This window comes from Xenopus laevis, chromosome 3S (assembly GCF_017654675.1).
Source record: "Xenopus laevis strain J_2021 chromosome 3S, Xenopus_laevis_v10.1, whole genome shotgun sequence".
NCBI classification, from domain to species: Eukaryota; Metazoa; Chordata; class Amphibia; order Anura; family Pipidae; genus Xenopus; species Xenopus laevis.
Window position 1 is genome coordinate 22,732,151 of NC_054376.1, and position 24,299 is coordinate 22,756,449.

The following is a 24,299-nucleotide window of genomic DNA, read 5'->3' on the forward strand; positions in this document are numbered from 1 at the left end:
CTTCTGAGTCAGAGTTTTTCTCAAACGCTTCATATTACGCTGGTGAGAAAGGGAAGGATACATTTTAGCATGAAGAGTGTGTGTATGTTGCCTAAAGCACCATATAAAAGCACGAGGCCGGAGGCAGAATGTTTTGAAACAGGTCATGGAACTGGTAGCTAGTGTCTGAACATTTGCAGCCAGCTAGTTGTTTTATTGAACTTTCTGGTTGACAGCGTCAATAAACCTAGCAACTAGACAGCAGCTTATAAAACTTCAGGTTAAAGAGAGGCACAACAGAAAGGCAAGCAGCCAAACCAAATAAAAAAGATACGTAAATAGAGATGACAATTTCAATTCATGTAACAATATGTCATCAGATCTTTCACTCGTTGGCATTTATAATAAGGGGAGCATTTGGCTGGGTCTGCTGCCTCTGACTGTGGCCCCTTGACCAGAAAATGTGAATATTACACCCAGATGCTGAATTATATTAGCAAAGGCTCAGCTGTTTAGCATTTCTGTCATCCCTCTCATCTCTGATTTAACCAGCATCCCATCATCCCTACCAACATACTCTGCAGCACTGTACATCATGTCACACATAGATTTCCTGTTTTAAATTAAACAATTCTATTGTTTTCAATGGTATCTGGTGAGATTTGCCCGATACAGAGCTATACAGCTATTTCTAGATATAATGTCTGCAATAATTAACAAAATGCAGTATAATCCCTTTATATACAGTTAAGCTCAGAATAATAGCAGTGCAAAATAAGCTACTGGTGTGTTTGGGTCATTGTCTTATTGAAACCCCCATTTCAAGGGCATTTCCTCTTTGGCATAAGGCAACATGACCTCTTCAATTATTTTGATGTATTGAAACTGATCCATGATCCCTGTTATGTGATAAATAGGCCCAAAGCCATAGTATGAGAAACATTCCCATATCATGATGCTTGTGTCACCGGCTTCACTCTGTACTGTGACTTGAATTCAGTGTTTGAGGGTCATCCAACAACCTGTCTGTGGCCCCTAGACCCAAAAAGAACAATCTTGCTTTAATCAGTACACAAAATGTCGCGCCATTTCTCTTTAGGCCAGTCAATGTGTTCTTTGGCAAATTGTAAGCTCTTTAGCAGATCTTTTTTCAACAATAGGACTTTGCGGGCCTTTATGCTTTATGCCTTTATAGCTTGGCTTCACATAGGTGTCCTCTAATTGTAACCATACTTACAGGTAACTTTACACCTTCTTTGATCTTTTGGAGCTGATTATTGGCTGAGTCTTTGCCATTTTGGCTTTTCTTCTATCCATTCCAATGGTAGTTTTCTTCCACATCTTTCAGGTTTTGGTTGCCATTTTAAAGCATTTGAGATAATTTTAGCTGAACATCCTATTAGCTTCTGCACTTCTTTATATGTTTTCCCCTCTCCAATCAACTTTTTAATTACAGTACGCTGTTCTTCTGAAGAATATCTGGAAGAAGCCATGATTTTCAGAAATGCACTATAACTAGCAGGCACAAAATTTGCTCCTTCCTTTCTTTAAATAAGGGCTGGAATTGACACCTGTTTATTCACAGAATGAATGAGATCACCAATTAAACTCGACACTGCTATTATTTGGAACAAGCTATGATGTGGAACACTGCTATTATTTGAAACAAGCTATTATTATTTGGAACACCGCTTTTATTTGGAACAAGCCTCAATGAATGATTCAATGACACAGAATCTGCAGCATGTTATGACTGTTGGGTCTTGTTGGGTTTCTATTACTCTACTACACCTACTAGTAAATTATTTGCCATGTAAAAATATTTCTACCAAAAAACAGTTGATCGGGTTAGTCATGTCGGACTGCTATTATTCTGAATACAACTGTAAATACCGAAGACTTTTTAGAGTTTAGCAGGAAAAGAAATGTTATGTGTAGATACAGAGCCTCATTTTCTGATGTTACTGACCCTTTAAGCAACTGCTCCTCATGCATGAACAAAATGACTACTATTCTGACCACCCAATACTCTATACACTCATATATAATGTCAATTGAAGTAGGTAGGCAGTACTCTCAGCCCTCAATAGGGCACGGCTGTTTAATCCAACAGTACAATCACTATCGATTTTACGTCAGTAAAGCATCATACATAAAAAAAAGAAAAAAGATTATTCAAAATGTATTTACTTTTTACAAGTTATTTTAATTTTTCTTTTTGAACTTTATAAAAACAAAACAAGTAATGGAGTCCATGCAGGACAGGGTGTAACAGACATAAAGGGAGGCACATGTCTGAATGAAGTTCTTGGACTTGGCGGCTTCATGTTGACCTATTTTAGGCTTTTTTTCTTTCAAGAGGGCTTGACTGAATAAAAAAAATCTGTCGCTTTTATAAAGAAAAGTAACAACTGTATGAGGTGTTATTAACTGTAACATAAAAATAGGTATTTTCTGCTTTGTAGAGCATGTTTGTAGATGAAGGGTCATGGCCACAGCACGTCTCCAAGCTTCATAGGATCACTCTAGACTTTCAGTGGCAGCTTCAAGGATGATAGGGATTGAATTCAGGATTTCTTTGTCCCTTCCATTTGTAGTGTGGGGCTAAAGCTCAGGAAAATTTCACGTCTTGAAACTGCACTGTAAATACTGCAGTTAACAGTTTTGGTTTCATTATCCATGTTTTATGGACCTTGGGAGTTCGCTAAAATAACAACTCCGTTGAGCTGCGAAGCAGTTCAGCCCCTTTGATGTAAGGGTTTTGTTGTTCTGAAATGGTCAACAGACTTGAGATACATAATAGTAAAAGGACCTGAGATATACACCAGCTCTTCTCCGGTCTGTTAGATTTTGGCACCAATCTATAGCCTTACTGGGTCCAATGATTTTTTTTTATTTTTTAGCGCCACAGTCCTTTGAGGACAGATATCCAGAAAAGCTCTGTGTTCTGACCTACTAAAAACAAGTAACTCTTAAGATTCCCTCAGCCATCACTCCAAGAACTGGGTTCCTGCAGTACTCCTTGCTGTAGATGCCCATGGTATCACTGTGGTTCAGGAGCCTATTTCCCAGTCCTGTAGCTCAGGATCGGCTGCGATTTTCCTGACTCCCAGCAATGATTCGGCTGTACACCTTCTGCTGCTCTTCTTTGTATGCGTCTTTCACCTTCTCACGTTTCAGTCCCCCATCCCTAAATTATCGCATTGGAGAGTGAGAGTTGCAGGAAACAAGATAATACAGTACTCAATAGAATAGGCAATATTACCAACTCACCATAGCAAATCAACAAGTCCTCCTTGGTGTGCAATGGCTGACTTCACTCGGTTAGCAAACTGCACAGCATCCTCATTCTCCTGTGTGATTGCAAACAGAAAAAAAGCATTGAGCAGGTGTTAAATACAGGGCCAAACATGCGCCTGCAGCTGCAAGTAAGAGATGCGCACAAAGGTGCCATTCAATGTCAAGAATAATTCAACCTCCATCCTTACAGCAATAGCTGCGGCAAAAAGGGGCTGAGGTGCATTGTGGGTAAAAACATCTTTGCCTTATGTACCTCGTCTTCCCTTAGTGAATGAGCCCTATACAGTGGATTTATATATTGCGCAATTCTTCTTACAAAGCAAAGTTATTCAAGAGATAAATGGAATATTAATAACAATGCCAATATCCACATTCTATCTGTACCGGGAGCTCATACTGAATGAAGGATTATTATCCCTACGGCTTCAAGGGCAAATAAAGCCTCCAATAGGACTGCATTAAAGGATATGTAAACCTTTAAAATAGTGACTATACAATTCATGAGTGATATTTTAAGCACTTTTTTAATTTACATTTTTTTTTTTAATTCAAAGATATTAAAGGATACATGTACTGTTAACATGAATGAATTTTACAACGGCGCCACCTGCTGGTCATTTTCCAACAGTCTGACCACCAAAAAGTCAAGGAAGTTGTCAGGAAAAAGAAAGAGGCTGCACTGATGTTCTTCTGCTTAGGAAAGATTTGAGAAGGGGTTCTTATTTTTTTCCTAACCAGAACATCAGAGCATAATCTTTCTTTCTCCTGACAAGTTCCTTGACTACTTAGTGGTCAGACTGGTCAGAAACTCACCAGCATTTCTATTAACAGTACATATTTAATAATAATATTATTGAAATATTTAAGTGGCTGTGCACACAGATGCAATTATAAATAATTACAAAGCCAGCAGTAGCTGACGGTGCATGAGATTAAGCAATACAAATCATTAGAACAAAAACAAAAGAATCCCAAATTGCACTCTGTAATTATAAATTCATGCAACAAATTTTTATTTAGCCGTTTGGTTTAAGTTACCCTTCACCACTCCATAGTTCAATAATGCAAATTGATTACTTAAAATGCACTGTTTAAATTTATAAATTCATCACTAAAGTTCATAGTTAAGTCAGATATTTTAGTTCATTAAATTCAGAAGTTCATAGTTTAGATCCATTTCTTCCATGAGTGTTTGTTCCAGAATTCATTTCACCAGTTTATAAATAGATAGAAAAGCAATGATCCTTAATTCATCTGTTAAAAACACAAACACGGAAGAGGAGAGAGGAGCTTATTGTAACAAGTTATCCAGGCTTTATGAGATAGGACACGCCAAGTCAAAGAGTTATAGCATTGGCCTTTTATACAGCCTGCAGCTCTGTGTTAATCCCTGTGAGCCGCACTGATTTCACAGATCCGGTGTAACTGGTTACATTGTTTCTAACGTAAGGCAATGAAACAAAACAGTTTCCAGTCTCAGAAAGATCAGAAGCACTTATTCACACGTGTTACAAAGTAAGGTAACAATTCTGCTGTAGGCAGTGTTAGAGGCAACATCAAAGGTTTAAATGCGCTGCATGCGCTTTTCTTTTGAGTTATCCACAACCATTTGTAAGTACTGGTATAACATAGATTTATACTCATCTGCCTCTAGTGCTCTGGTCAGTCCCCCGGATTTCTGACATCAAGATAGATGTAGTTTTCAAAGAGCGTGTTAGAAGCACGTTCCTCTTTGTCGTATCTCAAAGATATAATAGCCTTTTTTTTCTTCCTTTCTTTTCTGCCAAATCCCATGTGACAGACGATACTCTCCACTCTCCAAACGTGTTAAGCAGCCTACATATGTTTCGCCATTATTTGGCTTCCTCAGGGCATGCTGACATCATCAGAGTGCGCCTTTTTATGGGCTATGGGTGTATTTTGCATATCTTAATTAAGTGTCCAACAAAGATGATAACAATTTCACAAAAATTTCGATGGACTAGGAGATAAATATCTGGCACGTACAAAAATAAATCACACAACTTCTAGTATAGTATATCTTATAAAAATGGAAATGTGGCACTCTCTCTTCAGATCGATTCTTTTTCATTTACTTTTATTATTCAAGCATTTAGATTTACAAAAAAGCTCCAAATTTTCTCTCATCGTTCATCCCTTTGGGCCATAAAGTGTCCAGGACGTGTATCCATCTAAGCTCTTTTTGTAAAAGTAGTTTATCAACATCACCTCCCCGAATTCCCAAGGTGATTTGTTCAATACCATACGCCTTAAGGCTGCTACTGTTCCCATCATGTACATTATTAAAATGTCTAGCAACCGAACTTTTTGGGACTTTCGCCTTATATCACCTATATGTTCTAAAAGCCTAGTACCTAATGCCCTTTTTGTTTTTCCAACATATTTTAAAGGGCAAGTACATTCCAAAACATAAATCACACATGTAGTTTTACAGTTTATAAAGCTTTTTATTGTGAATTCCTGTGCATTTTTCAAGTGTTTGAATTTATTGCACTTCATCATGTATTTACAAGCTTTACAGTTACCGCACCTGTGGGACCCAATCACTTTGCTATTAAGCCAAGTGGGTTGTGGGTCTCGACAACAAATTTTACAGACAACTAAGGGGGACCGCTATGGGGGCTACCTGCGCCCCAACCTATGCCTGCTTACACCTGGGACGCTGGGAAGACAATGAAGTCCAGCAGATCCAAGAAGCATGGGCAGGACAACATGTCCTCCTGTGGCTGAGATATGTGGACGACATTCTAATTCTATGGCAAGGTACCATTGAATTGCTGATAAAATTCGTTGATGAGCTAAATAAAAATAATAAAAATATTAAATTAACTTTGAACTATCATAGTCAAGAAATTGCATTTCTTGACTTGCTAATTTATAAACAAAATGGGTTGTTGAACACAAAAACATATAGAAAATCAACTGCAACCAACACCTTGCTACGAGCCGACAGTCACCACCCCATTTCACTCATTAAAGGGATACCAATAGGTCAATTTCTTCGAATTCGAAGAAATTGCTCCGATGAAGAAATCTTCGAAACGCAAGCATGAGACCTGTCAAAAAGGTTTCAGGCTCGAGGCTACAGTGACACGATGATTAAACAGGGTTATTTGAGAGCAAAAACAGCTAATAGATCTCAACTAATTTTCAAGCAACATACAAAATTACCTGACCCGACATGCAGATTCATCACCAGCTTCAATTCCCAGTGGAAAGACATCCAAACAATTTTGAAAAAAACTGGGATATCCTAACAGCTGATCCAGACCTTAATGAATTAGTGGGCCCATATCCAAAGTTAACTGCTAAGAGAGCTCCCTCCTTAAGAGATAAGTTAACACGCAGTCACTATACAAACACCGAACGAGACCCACAACCCACTTGGCTTAATAGCAAAGTGATTGGGTCCCACAGGTGCGGTAACTGTAAAGCTTGTAAATACATGATGAAGTGCAATAAATTCAAACACTTGAAAAATGCACAGGAATTCACAATAAAAAGCTTTATAAACTGTAAAACTACATGTGTGATTTATGTTTTGGAATGTACTTGCCCTTTAAAATATGTTGGAAAAACAAAAAGGGCATTAGGTACTAGGCTTTTAGAACATATAGGTGATATAAGGCGAAAGTCCCAAAAAAGTTCGGTTGCTAGACATTTTAATAATGTACATGATGGGAACAGTAGCAGCCTTAAGGCGTATGGTATTGAACAAATCACCTTGGGAATTCGGGGAGGTGATGTTGATAAACTACTTTTACAAAAAGAGCTTAGATGGATACACGTCCTGGACACTTTATGGCCCAAAGGGATGAACGATGAGAGAAAATTTGGAGCTTTTTTGTAAATCTAAATGCTTGAATAATAAAAGTAAATGAAAAAGAATCGATCTGAAGAGAGAGTGCCACATTTCCATTTTTATAAGATATACTATACTAGAAGTTGTGTGATTTTATTTTTGTACGTGCCAGATATTCATCTCCTAGTCCATCGAAATTTTTGTGAAATTGTTATCATCTTTGTTGGACACTTAATTAAGATATGCAAAATACACCCATAGCCCATAAAAAGGCGCACTCTGATGATGTCAGCATGCCCTGAGGAAGCCAAATAATGGCGAAACATATGTAGGCTGCTTAACACGTTTGGAGAGTGGAGAGTATCGTCTGTCACATGGGATTTGGCAGAAAAGAAAGGAAGAAAAAAAAGGCTATTATATCTTTGAGATACGACAAAGAGGAACGTGCTTCTAACACGCTCTTTGAAAACTACATCTATCTTGATGTCAGAAATCCGGGGGACTGACCAGAGCACTAGAGGCAGATGAGTATAAATCTATGTTATACCAGTACTTACAAATGGTTGTGGATAACTCAAAAGAAAAGCGCATGCAGCGCATTTAAACCTTTGATGTTGCCTCTAACACTGCCTACAGCAGAATTGTTACCTTACTTTGTAACACGTGTGAATAAGTGCTTCTGATCTTTCTGAGACTGGAAACTGTTTTGTTTCATTGCCTTACGTTAGAAACAATGTAACCAGTTACACCGGATCTGTGAAATCAGTGCGGCTCACAGGGATTAACACAGAGCTGCAGGCTGTATAAAAGGCCAATGCTATAACTCTTTGACTTGGCGTGTCCTATCTCATAAAGCCTGGATAACTTGTTACAATAAGCTCCTCTCTCCTCTTCCGTGTTTGTGTTTTTAACAGATGAATTAAGGATCATTGCTTTTCTATCTATTTATAAACTGGTGAAATGAATTCTGGAACAAACACTCATGGAAGAAATGGATCTAAACTATGAACTTCTGAATTTAATGAACTAAAATATCTGACTTAACTATGAACTTTAGTGATGAATTTATAAATTTAAACAGTGCATTTTAAGTAATCAATTTGCATTATTGAACTATGGAGTGGTGAAGGGTAACTTAAACCAAACGGCTAAATAAAAATTTGTTGCATGAATTTATAATTACAGAGTGCAATTTGGGATTCTTTTGTTTTTGTTCTAATAATAATATTATCTTGGAATTAAAAAAATAAAGAACATACATTGCAAAAGTGCTTAGAATAGCACCCTCATCAATTTTACATTCATTCATTTTAAAGGTTTACTTATCTTTTAATGTCTGTCTGTATAGTTGTATAATATATTCCTGTACAGAGTGTGTGAAAGCAAAGACAGTTGTCCTGTTCACCTAATTACATCCCAAGGATGTCATGCCATGCACAAGTAGAGTGTTACCGGTATATACAATTTGAGTGTGCACTCACATCCCTTTGAATTTCAGAGCTAATAATCACCCACAGAAATACAATAACAAAGCAAATGTATTGCTTCTTATGTATGCGTACCTGGCGAGTCATGGGAGGCAGGTACCAAACACTACATACTATGGCCCAGCTAGTCATCATTCGTAGCAGGTAAGTTACCATCCCATTTTTACTGCTGTTCCAAAAGGCATCACCAAAACGGGGGTCATACTGGGAAGAGAAACATCAGTGATTGCTTTATATTAAACTCAAAGTACAGGTAGGGGATCTGTTATTCGGAAACCTATTATCCAGAAAGCTCAGAATTACAGAATGGACGTCCCCCATAGACATTTTATTCAAATAAATTTTTTTTTAAAAAATGATTTCCGATTTCTCTGTGATAATAAAACAGTAGCTTGTACTTGATCCCAACTAAGATATAATTAATCCTTACTGGAAGCAAAACCAGCCTATTGGGTTTATTTACTGTTTCCATGATTTTCTAGTAGACTTGAGGTATGAAGATCCAAATTACAAAAAGATCCATTATCTGGAAAGCACCAGGTCCGGAACATTCTGGATAACAGGTCCCATATCTGTACTAATCTTACTGCCTACAGAATCCGGCTCTTACCTTTATAGCTACTGGATACACCGTGGCTCCTATTTCAAAACTGCCTTTTTTGAACATCATAACTGAAGTATTGTTGATGCAAGTACCTAAAAGAAAAGAAAACAAATGTAGCGCGTGTATTCATAGCTCAGCTATTCTAACGTCCCTGTCATGGCTTCACCTGTACGATAAGTCATGGGTTAATAAAGGTCTCCTATTCACTGCTCCTGCCTTACCTTCGGGAAATATAAGAATAGGCAACTTGCTCTTGTCTTGCACATGATCCGTAAGCCTAAGAGGATCAGAGAGAGAAGAGTGGGAAATTCGGGAGGAAGAATTAAACAACAAGAGACTATGAAACCCAATAAGGAGAAGAGCACAAACTAGAACGAGATGCAGCACTGTAGAGAGGAAGGACTAAGGATTAACATTAACATGGAGATACTGGATTAGTCAATTGCAAAATTTTAAGAACTGAATGGATATAGTGAATAAAGTACCCCCTATTGTAAAATATATAGTGAATAAAGTACCCTCTCTTGTAAAATATAAGGATATATAATATAGTTTCATGACCATGACCACGAGTTTTTTATACAGGTCATGGAACTCCGAGGTAACTTCTTATATCCTCATATTTTAAAACTGGGGGTATTTTATTTATTATACACAAATTTCAGTGAATCATGTTATAAGTCACCCAGGAATTCCATGACCATATAAAAGTTTTCGGCCTTGTGCTTGTATATGGTCATGGAACTCCAAGGTTACTTCTAATATCCTTATATAAAGGGGTACTTTATTTAATACAAAAATGACATCACTACTCACCGTTTATAACTGATGACATCACAAGTCACCATTTATAAGGATATCATTTACAAGATATTCATGCCTTTGTGTATTATAGGTATATAAATGGAAGGAATAAAATAAAAGAATAATAAGCATTTTTATACTACAATAGAAAGATGGTCAGTTCTTCAAAATACAAATTACTCATTCCTTTCATTCATTATTGGATCACCAGTTTCTCTGTACATACTCACCTTTTAGCGACAAGGTGTCTGTCCTTCACCTCAGAGCGCTCAAACCAGACATGTGGACATGACTTCACCATGGCTCTTTGGATTACTCCCATCAAACCCCCGTGAACCTGGCCGACCTACAAAAGTGGAAAAATTAGTTCTGATCAAAACACAGGTAGTGATGATGGAACCGCCCACTAGTGTTCAGCCACAGCTCACCATAGCATAGTATCCATCACTAGCTAGAATGATCACATCGATTGGAGATGTATGATTGGCCACACAGATGCCCCCATTCCTGGGCCGATTCTCACTTTAAGGAAGAGAGACACATGAAAACCACGACATGCAACAATGACATGCAATAAAGGTTGTCTATCCAGGAGAGAGAGTTAAGCCACACTAAAAATTAGTGAAAGTAAAAATGATGAGGGTGCTATTCAAAGCACTTTTGTAATGTGAGAACGGTTTCTAATATTTTTCCTAACCAGAAGAACATCAGAGCAGCCTATTTCTTTCTCCTGACAACTTCCTTGACTACTTGGTGGTCAGACTGGTCAGAAACAGTTGGAACAAAATTAATTAATATTAATAGAACATGTATTCCTTAATATCTTAGTAATAAAAAAAACAAATAATGAATGCACATTTCAAAATGGGGGAATGTGGGGAGAGCAGTGACATATAGTAAGTGCTGAATGGAAAGTGAAAATAATTGTCTGCCGCGCCTCTATGCCTAAGGCAATATTTGATTGACAGCTGAGATTTTTAAATGAACTTACAATATTTATGAATGCTTTAATAAAAAATACAAATTGGATTTCATGTTTAATTTGAAAAGGACTTTTATTATCCAGATGTTTGTGTCTGGGTGACAGGTCCACTTTAAGAAAAAAGTCGAAAGTCTAATATTTGATCAAATGACTCCTCCCGAAAAAAAAACATCTAATGTCAGGAAGGCTATTAACATCTCCAAATGGCTCAACTGACCTCTGCCATTGACTTGTACATGAACTCTGCAGGTTTTAGGTGGCAAATAATCGAATTTGGACTGTTTCCATGGTCGAGGTGTGATACATCTCACATTCAAATTTACATTGAAATAGGGGAATTAAAATTCAAATGTGTGACTTTTTAAACCTAAATTCAAATTTACTATTCGACTCTTGATAAATCTGCCCCTTGGTGTAACATACCTTCCATGATAGGTTATAATAGCAGTAAGAGCACGCACACAGATCCGGTAACACATCAGATGAACATGCTTACTCAGAAACTCCTTAAACCTACAAGAAGATGGTACAACACTACATCACATATGGTCAAATGTTTTCGGACAGCCCTACTAAGATCTCAAGTGGAGCATTTTTTGCGGAGTTAAAAATTGCAGAAGCACATGAACTGTGTGTCAGAGGCATTTTTAAATGAACAAGCAGGCACACATAAACCATGTGCAAAGCCAGGTGTCGGCTGGAGAGAGATGTAAAGTCACTGAGATTACACTTAAAACGTATTCTCTGGAGTAATGAACTGAACGCCACCTTCTGGCAGTCTGATGGAGCAGCCCAGGTTTCCCTGAAGAAGGCTGGAGCTGCTTGGTTTGGGCTAGGGCAAGTTAATGCAGTAACATTCCCTACAATTTCTACTTTGAGGCAACTGTTTGGAGTAGAGAAACTAGAAGTGGTCGATGCACACCAAGGGGCAGATTTATCAAGGGTTAAAATTGAAAATTTGAATTCTAAATTCGTATTTTCGAGCTTTGTATAAGATCAAAACTGTCAAATTTATCATACTCTGGGACTTTAAGAACCCAAATTAGACTATTCGCCACCTAAAACCTGCCGAAATGCTGTTTAAGTCAATGGAAGAGATCCAGGGATCACTTTTGAGTTATTTGCAGCTTTCCTGACATTCAAGGTTTTTTTTGGAGAAAAAAAAATTCAAACCAAATTCGATTCAAGTTTGTTTAGAGTTTTCGGTCGAGAGTTTTAAAAATTAGATTTTATTAACAAATTTTGTTTGGTCGAATTTCAAGTTCATGGGAGTTTATAGGAGTTTTTTTTAAAAAAAAAAAATGAATTGGAATTTTGACCCTTGATAAATGTGCCTCCAAGTGTGATTTGGGAAGTATGCCAGTAATAAACTATGGATTATAGCAAGAGATAATTAACTTTAACATACCTTCCATTTGGCAGCAACCCCACTACAGTAGTACCGATAACCAGAAGGCTGACCCCTGTAATAGCGAGAGCAACTCTAGGAACAGGAGCAAAGAAAGACGGAGACTGTTAATAAAATTACCCTTATTATGTTCTACAGAAACATGCTGAAAGCAAATGAAAGCCACAATATTATGTACATAGAAGTTTAAATTTATTTTGCTAATTATTATTATTATTATTATTAGTTTTGCTTTATTATGCTAAGTACATAAAAGCCCAATGGGGGAATGTAATATGACGCGCAATCGCATAAACTGTTCGCAAATCGAATTGCGAGTAGTTTGCGCGTGAGAGTGGGTATGTAATAATTCGCTTTGCGACTGTTCTGCTACATTTGCAACTGTTACGCCGTTTCCCTCCACTTTGTGAACTTTTGTAATTGAGCTCTATTGCGCTGTTGCGCTATCAATGTAATAAAACTTCTTATCGCAAATTGCTTATATTGCGCTTGGTTTTTTAACGAGTCTTGTCTGTAGTCGCTGTTCAGTGCAAATGTTATTCGCAATCTAATCGCAATGTAATTGTGTTCACGTGACTTTGCTATCAGTGTTGTGAGAAGAAGGTGTATGTACAACTTTTGCAGAAAGATATTCGTGGAGCAATTCCACCGTTCGCATTGCGTACGTTTTTTCACTATTCTTCATGTAATTTAAAAATGTGGTAAAGTTATATGTGGTAAAGATATATGTCAGCATTTTTTTTATATGTGGTAAAGGTATATGGTTATTAGTTTTTTTCCAGTGAAAACATCTTTCATTGCGACTCATCTTATTTTTGCGTTTGCTACTGTTTTGTGCTTATGTAATATATCTGTGCGAAAAATTTTGCATTCCGCTTAGCGCAAATATACTCGCAAAAGTGCGAATGCGTGCTGCGATAACGCCAAATATTACATTTGGGGGAATGAGTGCTACAAGTCTGCTTTAAAATCAGGCGGAAAAAAAAAAAGCACATTCTTTTATATGTTTTGGCAGTGTACCCAGATCCAGGTATTCTGGAAAGATATGTGGAACTTCTTACACACTCACCTGGGCCTCCCGCACATAGCCAAACCAAATCTAAGTCTGCTAGGGATTACAGAGGAACTACCCCTTAATACAAATGACAGACTACTACTCCTAAAGCCGTTTGCCAAGATATTAACTTTGCTTCACTGGAAAGCCACGCAGGCTCTCTCAATCAGGGCGTGGAAACGGTTTGTCAACATCAACTTAAAGGAGAAATCAACCCTGTAGAAAAAAACCCCGTACCCCCACCCCACGTAGACCCCCCTCCAGTCTAACTGCCCCCCTCCCCCGGGGAAATGCCCCATACTTTATACTTACCCCTTGTCGCAGATTCTGGTATCGGACTTCATGGTAGCCATCTCTCGGGTCTTCGTGTCTTCTTCTGCGATTTGGTAATTTCCGTCCACTTCGGCGCATGCGCAGTTGTCCATACCGGCTCCAACTGCGCATGTGCCGACATACTGATCTCCCGAGGACTCGGAAGATGGATGCCGTGAAGTCTAATGCCAGAATCTGTGACGTAAGTATAAAGTATGGGGCATTTCCCGGGGGGCAGTAGGGGGGAGGGAGTCTATGTGGGGTAGGGGGTACAGGGTTTTTTTCTACAGGGTTAAATTCTTCTTTAAAGGGATAATGTCGTGGGAAAAAATGTTTTTTCTTTTTTTGTTTTTTAATGCATCCGTTAATAGTGCTGCTCCAGCAGAATTCTGCACCAAAATACATTTTTCAAAAGCGCAAACAGATTTTTTTTATATTTAATTTTGAAATGTCATGAGGCTAGACATATCGTCAGTTTCCCAGCTGCCCCAGTCATGTGACTTTTGCTCTGAAGTTGATAAACTTCAGTCACTCTTTAGGGCAGAGACAGACGAGAAGATTCGGGGAGATTTAGTCACCCAAAGAAGAGGTGATTTGTCGCTGGGCACCCGAACTGCCTCCCCGCCGGCTAGAATCTAAATCACCAGCGGGATGGCACTCAGAGCAATTCATTTTCCCGAAGCCTCCCGAAGTGGAAACTCGAAAAGAGAAATAAAAAGAAGCTGACAAAAATTTTTTTAAAAAAGTTGAAAAATATATCGAGGACTCTATAAAACGAAAAGTTTTATTGCCATGCCGCAGGCGACTTTTCATTATAGCCGGCGCAAGACAGAGGGAAGGGGTTCGGGGAGATTAGTCACCCCAAAGAACAGGTGATTAGTCACCAGGCGACGAAATCTCCCCGAATCGCCAGCTGTGCCCTTACCCTAAAGGAGGCACCATTTTGTGTTTGTTTTTGATTACGATTTTTATGTTGAACCTGATTACGAAATAGGCTCTGCTTTACCGTGAATCATTATCAGGAAAAATGACAAACTTCAATAAATCCCTATGCTATAAAGGAAACATAACGGTAAAATTGGTTGTCGGATGAATGTAAAATACAGCCCCAACTCACGACATCCCTCCCCACTTCTTCCCTCCCTCTTTTTTATTTTGCTCTTTCCTCCCCTCCAATAACAAAATATGCAATAACACCGCCACCTCCCTTTACTGAAGGAAACAAGATTCAAATAATTTGGAATAATTTTTTCTGGTCACAGGTCCCCTTTAAACTATTTTAAATAAACATTTAAAACCTAAAAAAACTGTTGTAGCAGTTACCTAAGGGGTAGTAAAAAGGTGTAGCGCACCAGCATGCCCAGTCCCCAGAGTACGGTGAGCCGGACACTGATGTGCTGAAAGTTGTAGTTGGTCCTAGTAAGTAGGTTCCATGTCTCCAGCTCCTCGGCTGAAAAACGTTGCGTCACCTCATCGTCCATGATGCTCTCCATGCCCTGTCGACAGAAGTAAAAGATGTCCGACAATTCAAACTCTGGCCTGTCCAAAGAGCGCCCATTGCTTCGAAGCTCCCAGATTCCTTCCTCAAGGGAAGTGCTCTCCTTAGCAATAATCCCTTGGGGTGAAAAGGTAAAATATAGGAGGATCACTATGCAACCAAGGAACAAACAAGATGAAAGAGAGAAATTAAACGGGTGCAGTGGGAAAATATTCATAGAAAATCGAACAGTAGAAAAGGTGATGTAAAAAAAAAAAAAGAAAAAAAAGAGCAGATGGTAAGCACAGAAATCAGAACAAAATAAAAAACAAATAAAAGAATAAGTTATGGCTGGCATACCTGGTTGAAATAAATAGAACAAAGAAGAAAACAACTTTGCGGACCCAATAAATATATTATCAAAGGGGTTATTCACCTTTGTGTTAAGTTTTAGTATGACATAAAGCGTGATATTCTGAGACAATTTGCCGTTGGTTTTCATTTTTTATTATTTGTTGTTTTTGAGTTATTTAGCTTTTTATTCTGCAGCCCTCCAGTTTGCTATTTCAGCAATCTGGTTGCTAGGGTCCAGATTACCCTAGCAACAATGCATCAATTTGAAAGAAAAAAAAAGACTGGAATATGAATAGGAGAGGGACTGAATAGAAAGATGAGTAATAAAAATTAGCAATAACAATAAAGGCGTAGCCTTACAGAGGATTTGATTTTTAGATTGCTGGAAAGAGTCCAATAAGGCAAATAATTCAAAAATTATAAAAAAAAAATAACTAATGTAGACCAATTGATTGCTTACAATTGGCCATTCTATAACATAAAAGTTATCTTAAAGGTAAGCCACCCCTTTAAAGATACTGGGGCTCATTTATAAACAGTGGGTAAATTTCCACATGGGCAGTAACCCATGGCAACCAATCAGATGATTGCTTTCAGTGCTCTACTTGCAGCTGGCTAGAAAAAAAAGATAATCACGGATTGGTTGCTATGGGCTACTGCCCAGGTGCAAATTTGTCCCACTGTTTATAAATGAGCCCCGCGGTTTATAAATGAGCCCCGCTGTTTATAAATGAGCCCGCTGTTTATAAATAAGCCCCGCTGTTTATAAATAAGCCCCGCTGTTTATAAATAAAACCCGCTGTTTATAAATGAGCATGATCCCCACTGTTTATAAATAAGCCCCACTGTTTATAAATGAGCCCCACTGTGTATAAATGAGCCCCACTGTGTATAAATGAGCCCCACTGTGTATAAATGAGCCCCACGGTTTATAAATTAGCCCCACGGTTTATAAATTAGCCCCACGGTTTATAAATGAGCCCCGCTGTTTATAAATGAGCCCCGCTGTTTATAAATGAGCCCCGCTTTGTATAAATGAGCCCCACTGTGTATAAATGAGCCCCACTGTGTATAAATAAGCCCCACTGTGTATAAATGAGCCCCACTGTTTATAAATGAGCCCCACGGTTTATAAATTAGCCCCACGGTTTATAAATGAGCCCCACTGTCATTTCCAAGCTATAATGAAATGCATAGCACACTTATGCATACAGTCCACATACACTTATTGCTTACACTATTTGTGACTATTATACACATCATCTATCCACACGTACACACACACACATATATATACATACCATTACTAAGAGGTTTATAGAGAGTGTGGCTTTTCTCCTTTATTCCTCTCTCAATACGCAAGGTCGCCCACTGCAGGAAACACATCACAAGGGGTGAAACGGGCATGAGAACAAACATACAACCTAAAGTTCAGATCGCTACAATTTATCTGGAAATCTACAAAGATACAGTCTCGTGAAGCAAACTCACCGTGAAAATACGAAGCAGCGTCTTCATATAGAGCCTGCGAATTCCAAACGATACACCAAATATAGCAGGCACGATGATGAACACCAGCAGAAGTGTGAACCACAGAGTGAGGGAGAGCCTCAGGAGGAGGCATAGAACACTATCAAATGGGAGCAGGGAGCTCATTGTGAGTGCAGACAAGAGGAGGAGCTAGCGGAGGGTTACACACTAAACAAAAATGAATGTTCTACTCCTCATTGCTGTAGTCACTTATTATTGAAGGATAGTTTTGAGAACATAATGGGAAGGCACTCTCAGTTACACAACCTGGGGACAGCAATTATCTGCAGCTTCTGCACTCTGTAGTAAGGAGGAGCGACAACTTGGCGACACTTAGCAGGGGATTCCTGCTGACAGTTGTGGAGAATACTGTCCCATCAGTGGCCTAAAGATAATGCTTCTTCTGCAAAGCTTTGGTGTGGATGCCTCAATGCGTCTTTAACGATTTCTGCCACAAGTCTGTCTGATTCCTACATGAAGTGCCTACCTGTGGTGTCCATTTTTTTTGTAAAACTGTCCAAGGCAGTGTTTCCCTATCTATAACTGCCAGCGTGCACTCACCGAGCCTTTATCTGACGTTACAGCAGCGAGTGAGAACTTTCCAGTCCAGTGCCTTTTTACCTAGTCTTGATACAGACATCCCTCGTGACCAGTGTTTGGGGAGTGTAGGGCTCCTCCCCCAGCTGGACTTAAGCTGCTTGCAGCAGTGCCACCCTCCTTCTTAGTGCCAACCTGTAAGAGACCGACACAAACAGCCAGCTGAGGAGCAGCAGCCAAGAGTCACGGTCAAAAGGAGAAAGATGAAGAAATACAAAGAAAGCGGAAACATTGAGAGCATAAGCCTGTTGTACCCTTATGTACGCCAGAGTTCATGTCATAAGCAGGGGAACAGATCATTCCATGCTGGAGTCACAATATTTATACTTGTTTGTACTAGTGTCACTGGGAACAAGTAAAGGCGCATTTTAAAAAGACACATTCGTCCCCAAAATACCCTGTGTTGTCCAGTTGTCTCTTACCATATTTACATAGCTTTCACAGAAGTTTATACTTAATATATAAATAGTGTAGCAGGAGTCATACCTCTAACTACATTAAAGGGATACTGTTACAGAAAAACACAATTTTTTTTGTTTGTTTGTTTTTTAAATGCATCAGTTAATAATGCTGCTCCAGCTGAATTCTGCACTGTAATCCATTTCGCAATAGAGCAAACAGATTTTTTTATATTTACTTATGAAATCTTAACATTGTGTCAGTTTCCCAGCTGCCCCCATTCATGTGACTTGTGCTCTGAAACGTCAGTCACTCTTTACTGCAAATTGGCGTGATATCATCCCCCCCCCACCCCCAGCAGCCTAACAACAGAACAATGGGAATGTAACCAGATAGCAGCTCCCTGACACAAGATAACAGCTGCCTGGTAGATCTAAGTACAGCACTATAATCCAGGTACCACTGAGACACATTCAGTTACATTGAGTAGGAGAAACAACAGCCTGCCAGAAAGCAGTTCCATCCTAAAATGCTGGCTCTTTCTGAAAGCACATGACCAGGCAAAATTACTTGAGATGGTGCCTACACACCAATATTACAACTAAAAAAATACACTTGCTGGTTCAAGAATGACATTTTATATTGTACAGTGAATTATTTGCAGTGTAAACAGCGTAATTTAGAAATAAAAACGACACCATAAAAATCATGACAGAATCCCTTTAAAGTAACTTTTTCTTCAAGGATATATTCACAGGGACCACAAATAAAAAATGTAAACTGCAGGAAAACTTAAAATCAAAGGTTCACTGTATTTACATAGCTTTCACAGAAGTTCATACTTATAAAGTGCAGCAATTTAAATGAACTATTCGCATATAAACGCTCTAAGCAACTTTTCAATTGGACTTGCCTTTTTTGCTTAAATCCAGCCTAAATCCGGCAATCAAAATCCAGAATGAGTGATGCCACTGTTTATATTTGGGACCTTTCCTAACCATCATCTATTCTGATTTTTAGGTTCATGCCTGGTTACTAGGGTAAATTAAGCGCTAGTAACCAGTCTAAGCAGCTGGGAAGTACAAGTTGCGAAACACTGGTATCAAAGACTTATAATGATCAGAAAACTGAAACTTCGGCACATGGAACAATTTACAAGAAGCAGCAAAAGGGGGGTATTTCACATACTAAAGAAAGTGCCACTGTCCCATTCTTTTCTATACAGGCTTGGGACCTGGGATTTTCCAGATAAGGGATCTTTCCGTAATTTGGAACTACACACCTTTTCTTGAGTGTACTAGAAAATCATGTAAACATTAAATAAAGTAATAATAATTGAAATTAAATGCATAATCTAAAATGTAATCATTACATTTGCATTATATATGTAATAAATTATGACTAGTTTGTGTTTTATCATATGACAAACCACGCCCCCCTTCCCTTGAAAGAATGGTCTTACTTGAAACTGGTCCCTGGGTCAAAAGGTTGGAGTAGGGGAATCGGTCACACTTTCAGCAACTTCCCGGTTTGTGAAATAACTCTACCATTGTATTGGTGTGAATGTTCTGCCATAATCTTGAATATTTTCACCTAATACACTTGTGTTTTCTCTGTTGTCCTAAAAATAAAGAGCCTGCCCCTCTCCAGCCAAGACTTCTATTGCCTTTTGTGGGAAATGGAGTCTTGGATGAAGGGGTAGCTGAATACAGGTATGGGACCTGTTATCCAGAATGCTCAGGACCTGTAATTTGGATATTCATACCTTAAATCTAGTAGAAAACTATGAAGATTTAAATTAAGAAACGATCCATTATCCGGAATACCCCAGGTCCTGAGCATACTGGCCAGTCATTTGACTTGGATGTGCTTTTATCAGAAAAGTTTTATACAGAAGTTTATTTACAACCTCCTTAAAGGAGAAGGAAATGCTAAAATTAAGAAAGTTTTATCAGATATAAAAATACACCAGTAAACCCAAAAAGTAATGCTGCTCTAAGTCCTCTGTCAAAAGAAACCCCACATTTCTTTCCTTCTATTGTGGTGCAGGCTAATAGAGCCGGCAGCAAAACAAGCCTATTGGGTTTAGTTAATGTTTACATGATTTTTTTAGTAGACTTAAGGTCTGTTAAAGGGCATGTAAAGTCTAAAATAGAATAAGGCTAGAAATTAGGGATGCACCGAATCCAGGATTCGGTTCAGCAGGATTCGTATTCGGCCGAATCCTTGTGCCTGGCCCGAACCGAATCCTAATTTGCATATGTAAATTAGGGGCGGTAGGGGAAGCACGTGACTTTTCAATACAAAAGAAGAATTTTTTCCACTTATTCGGCCGAATCTTTCACCAAGGATTCGGAGATTCGGCTGAATCTTAAATAGTGGATTCGGGGCATCCCTACTAAAAAATGCTGTATTTTGTATACTAAATATAAACATGAACTTACTGCACCACAAGATTAATAAAACAAATTATTTATGCTTTCAAAATTGGCTACAGGAGGTCACCATCTTGTAACTTTGTTAAACATCTTTGCAAGACTAAGACTGTGCACATGCTCAGTGTGGTCTGGGCTGCTTAGGGATCATCATAAACAAAGCTGCTTGAGTTCTGCATGGCTGGGAAGTAAGGCGGGGGCTCCCCCTGCTGTTCATATGATTGTTTCCCTGCTCAGCAGTTAGGGACCATATGACAATTCCTATCCACAGCAGTAAATGAAGGGAGAATTTCACTGCATACAGTCAGGTTTCTTATAAAAACTGTACACATTTTTTTATTACAGTATATTGGAGATATATATCTATTTCATTAAAGAAAGTAAAAATGGGATTTTATTTTTTTGCCTTTACATGCCCTTTAGTCCGCTGCCATGTCTTACATTGTACCAACAGTCTGAGACATCAGGGCAGAGAATAGAAAGGGAAAAACACTGCGGTCAATAGAAATACATATGCAGGTATAGGATCCGTTAGCCGGAAACCAGAAAGCTTTGAATTACAAAAAGGCCATGTCCCATGAACTCCATTTGATCCAAATATTTACAAATAATTTCCTTTTTCTCTGTAATTATAAAACAGTACCTTGTAGTTGATCCCAACGAAGATATAATTAATCCTTATTGGAAGCAAAACCAGCCTATTGGGTTTAGTTAATGTTTACATGATTTTTTTAGTAGACTTAAGGTATGAAGATACAAATTACAGAAAGATCCATTATCTGGAAAACCCCAGGTCCCAAGCTTTCTGGATAACTTGTCTCATACCTGTACAAATAACATGAACCATAGACATAGACAATTTGCAATTCATTTTTATTACAAAGTTGAATTTATTTTATTAGACAAAAAAAAAAACATTTTTTGGGTTAACATTCCCTTTAGTCCCCTGTCAGTCTAGATTATGGCAGTGTAGCGAAAATGGCTAAAACAGTAATTGAGTGTGAAATGAGTTAAAGTAGACATTTTATGTAAAAATAAGAATGTACCAGTGTGTTATACTCATTAAGATATAGAAGAATTGTGCTTTAAAAGGTAGTGTTGCTAATTTATTGAATATTTCTGCAAAAACCCTAATAATTCCTCTTTTCTCTTCCACTTCCTGGTTCCTGAATTCCCAGGCTGTGCAGGGGAGCCGGCGGCTCTCAGCTCACTGCACTGTAGGACAGGAACCAATCAGCAGCTAACAGGACCTGATTGGGAACTGGGCCTGTCTTTGCTTGTGTGACTGCAGGGCTGTGATTGGCTCCCCCCCTCCTACTGTGCTTCTGGCAGGGACTGTTAGGACACACCCACCCCTCATTTGAAACACAGACAGGGACCAGAGAACATCTATGAAGAGCTCCAATAAAGGAGCTATTTTTAAAGATAATATAAATTTTTAGCACCATGTAAAAGCAACACCATATACTACTTATAATTGCCAACAAAATTAGTTTTTTTTTTATTTATCCTATTCCTTTTTAAGGAAAGCTCTGTTTATAAGCTTGTCAAATAAGATGAAGGCAAATAATTCAAAAACTATAAAAAAGACAAAATGAAGGCCAATTCTATAACATTCTAATGGTTAACTTAAAGGTGAGCCACCTCTTTAAATTACTAAACTTTTTTCTAAGTCCCAGAAGGATGCTCTCAGGGGAATTGGGTGCAGCCGCCATCTACTTGTCTGCTCAATGGAACCCGTGCTCTGACTCATTTGTTTTCATAAATAAGCAGAGTACCTGCCCAGGGTAGCAAGTTAGCCATAAGTTCACTGGGGGTGACTAAGAACCCACCCAAAGTGAGTTTTGGTTTGACACTTCTTTAAAGGGTTAGCTTTTTACTCAGCAGCTCTCCAGTTTGCAATTTCAGCAGTCTGGTTGCTAGGGTCCAAGTTACCCTAGCGATAATGCTTCAATTTGAATACTGGAATATGAATAGGAGAGGCCTGAATAGAGAGAGGAGCAATAAAACGTAGAAATAAAAATAAATGTGTAGCCTTACAGAGCATTTGTTGTTTAGATGGGGTCAGTGACCCCTATTTCAGCACTGTAAAGAGTCAGAAAGATGGCACAAAAACTATAAAAAATGAAGGCCAATTGAAAAATTGCTTAGAATTAGCCATTCTATTACATACTAAAAGTTAACTTGGAAGTATTTAAGTTGAGTATTAGTATGTAAAAGAATGGCTAATTCTAAGCAACTTTTCAATTGGCCTTCATTTTTTTTTTTTTTTATAGTTTTTGAATTATTTGCCTTCATCTTATGACACTTATCAGCTTTCAGATGGGGGGGTCACTTCACCTAAAAAAAAAACAAATGTTCTGTAAGGCTACACATTTATTGTTATTGCTCCTTTTTTATTACTCATCTTTCTGTTCAGGCCTCTCCTATTCAAGTCAGTACATTGTTGCTAGGGTAATTTATACCTTAGCAACCAGATCACGGAACTTGCAAACTGGAGAGCTGCTGAATAAAAAGTTAAAAAACTCAAAAACCACAAATAAAAAAAATAAGAACCAATTGCAAATGGTCTCAGAATATCACTGCATACCTGATACTCAAAGATAATTTAAAGGTGAACAATATAATTTAAGTGAGAGCCTGGAGGCACAGGGATGGGACTTGAGGGCAGCAATAGAAAGAGTAGAAAGAGATAGGCTCATGTTCCAATGTAAAACTCCCTGGCCCAGGGCTTCAACCAGGCAGAAGAGTTGTACAACCAAAGGCCACTCACAAAGTCCCAAGCTAAAGTCAGCACTGCGAGTATCAGTAGAGTTGCCACCCGGCCGGTATTTTACCGGCCTAGCCGGTAAAACACCTGCCAAGGCCGGGGCCGGTATTACAAATTCACCAGCAATGCAATAGCCGGTATTTTGTAATACCCTTTAAAAAAAGCCCCTGGCCTGCCCCCAATTCGCAAAGATTGCAAAGAACTTACCTTTTTTCCAGCGCTGTGCGATGTTGCTCCGCCCCTTTTGCGGCACACCATGTAACTCCGCCCCCTTTTAGCTTCAGGAACTGGAGGGTAAGCGGAACATAACTCTCCCCGGTTCTTACCAAGTGACAGTTCTCGCCACCTACATTCAACCTTGGCGCTCCCGGCTCTCCACGTGACGTCAGCGACGCATCATCATTGGCGGGAGGAGGATTGAGTAGAGAAGAAAAAGAGAGAGAGGGAAGGAGCAGCCACCAGAGAGAGAGAGACGAAAGGCTAGAGAGTAGCGCGGCCAATGAGCGACCCCTTGTGTCAGAAATGCGGCACTACAAACAGAAAATCTTTTTGTTTTGTCTCACAGGCCTCATTTATTTAAAACAGGGTTTCCAAATGTCAGTATAACGTTCCCAAATGCCACTTTACCCCGCATCTTTATGGGGATTATGAGCCAGTTCTAAAGGAGAACTAAAGGTAAAATCGCTAGGGAGTGCCTAACAAATTGTCATCCAGCGGTTTTAGTTTTAGTTCTCCTTAAAGTGGATCTGTCACCCAGACACAAAAATCTGTATAATAAAAGTCCTTTTCAAATTAAACATGAAATCCAATTTCTTTTTTTTTGTTAAAGCATTCATAGCTGTTGTAAGCTCATTTAAAAATCGCAGCTGTCAATAAAATATTACCCTTTAAAGAGGTGGTTCACCTTCAAACAACTAGTTTGTTTCAGATAGATCACCAGAAATAACGACTTTTTCCAATGGATTTCCTATGTGTGACCATTTT

General features: G+C 38.6%; 1 protein-coding gene across 3 annotated transcripts; it reads right to left on the bottom strand.

Moving 5' to 3' along the window:
* Positions 1-2,164: 2,164 nt before the first annotated feature.
* On the bottom strand, positions 2,165-23,839 carry gpat4.S (glycerol-3-phosphate acyltransferase 4 S homeolog). Of its 3 annotated transcripts, XM_018254478.2 has the most exons (13): positions 23,523-23,837; positions 17,076-17,846; positions 16,886-16,955; positions 15,077-15,368; positions 12,388-12,462; positions 11,403-11,492; positions 10,426-10,519; positions 10,228-10,343; positions 9,415-9,470; positions 9,200-9,285; positions 8,665-8,793; positions 3,253-3,332; positions 2,165-3,169 (listed from the first exon to the last, which is right to left on the bottom strand). In XM_018254478.2, the coding sequence occupies exons 2-13, from the start codon at positions 17,238-17,240 to the stop codon at positions 3,061-3,063; spliced, it is 1,362 nt and encodes a 453-aa protein (XP_018109967.1). In that variant the 5' UTR covers positions 17,241-17,846; positions 23,523-23,837; the 3' UTR covers positions 2,165-3,060.
* Between the last annotated feature and the right edge of the window lie 460 nt (positions 23,840-24,299).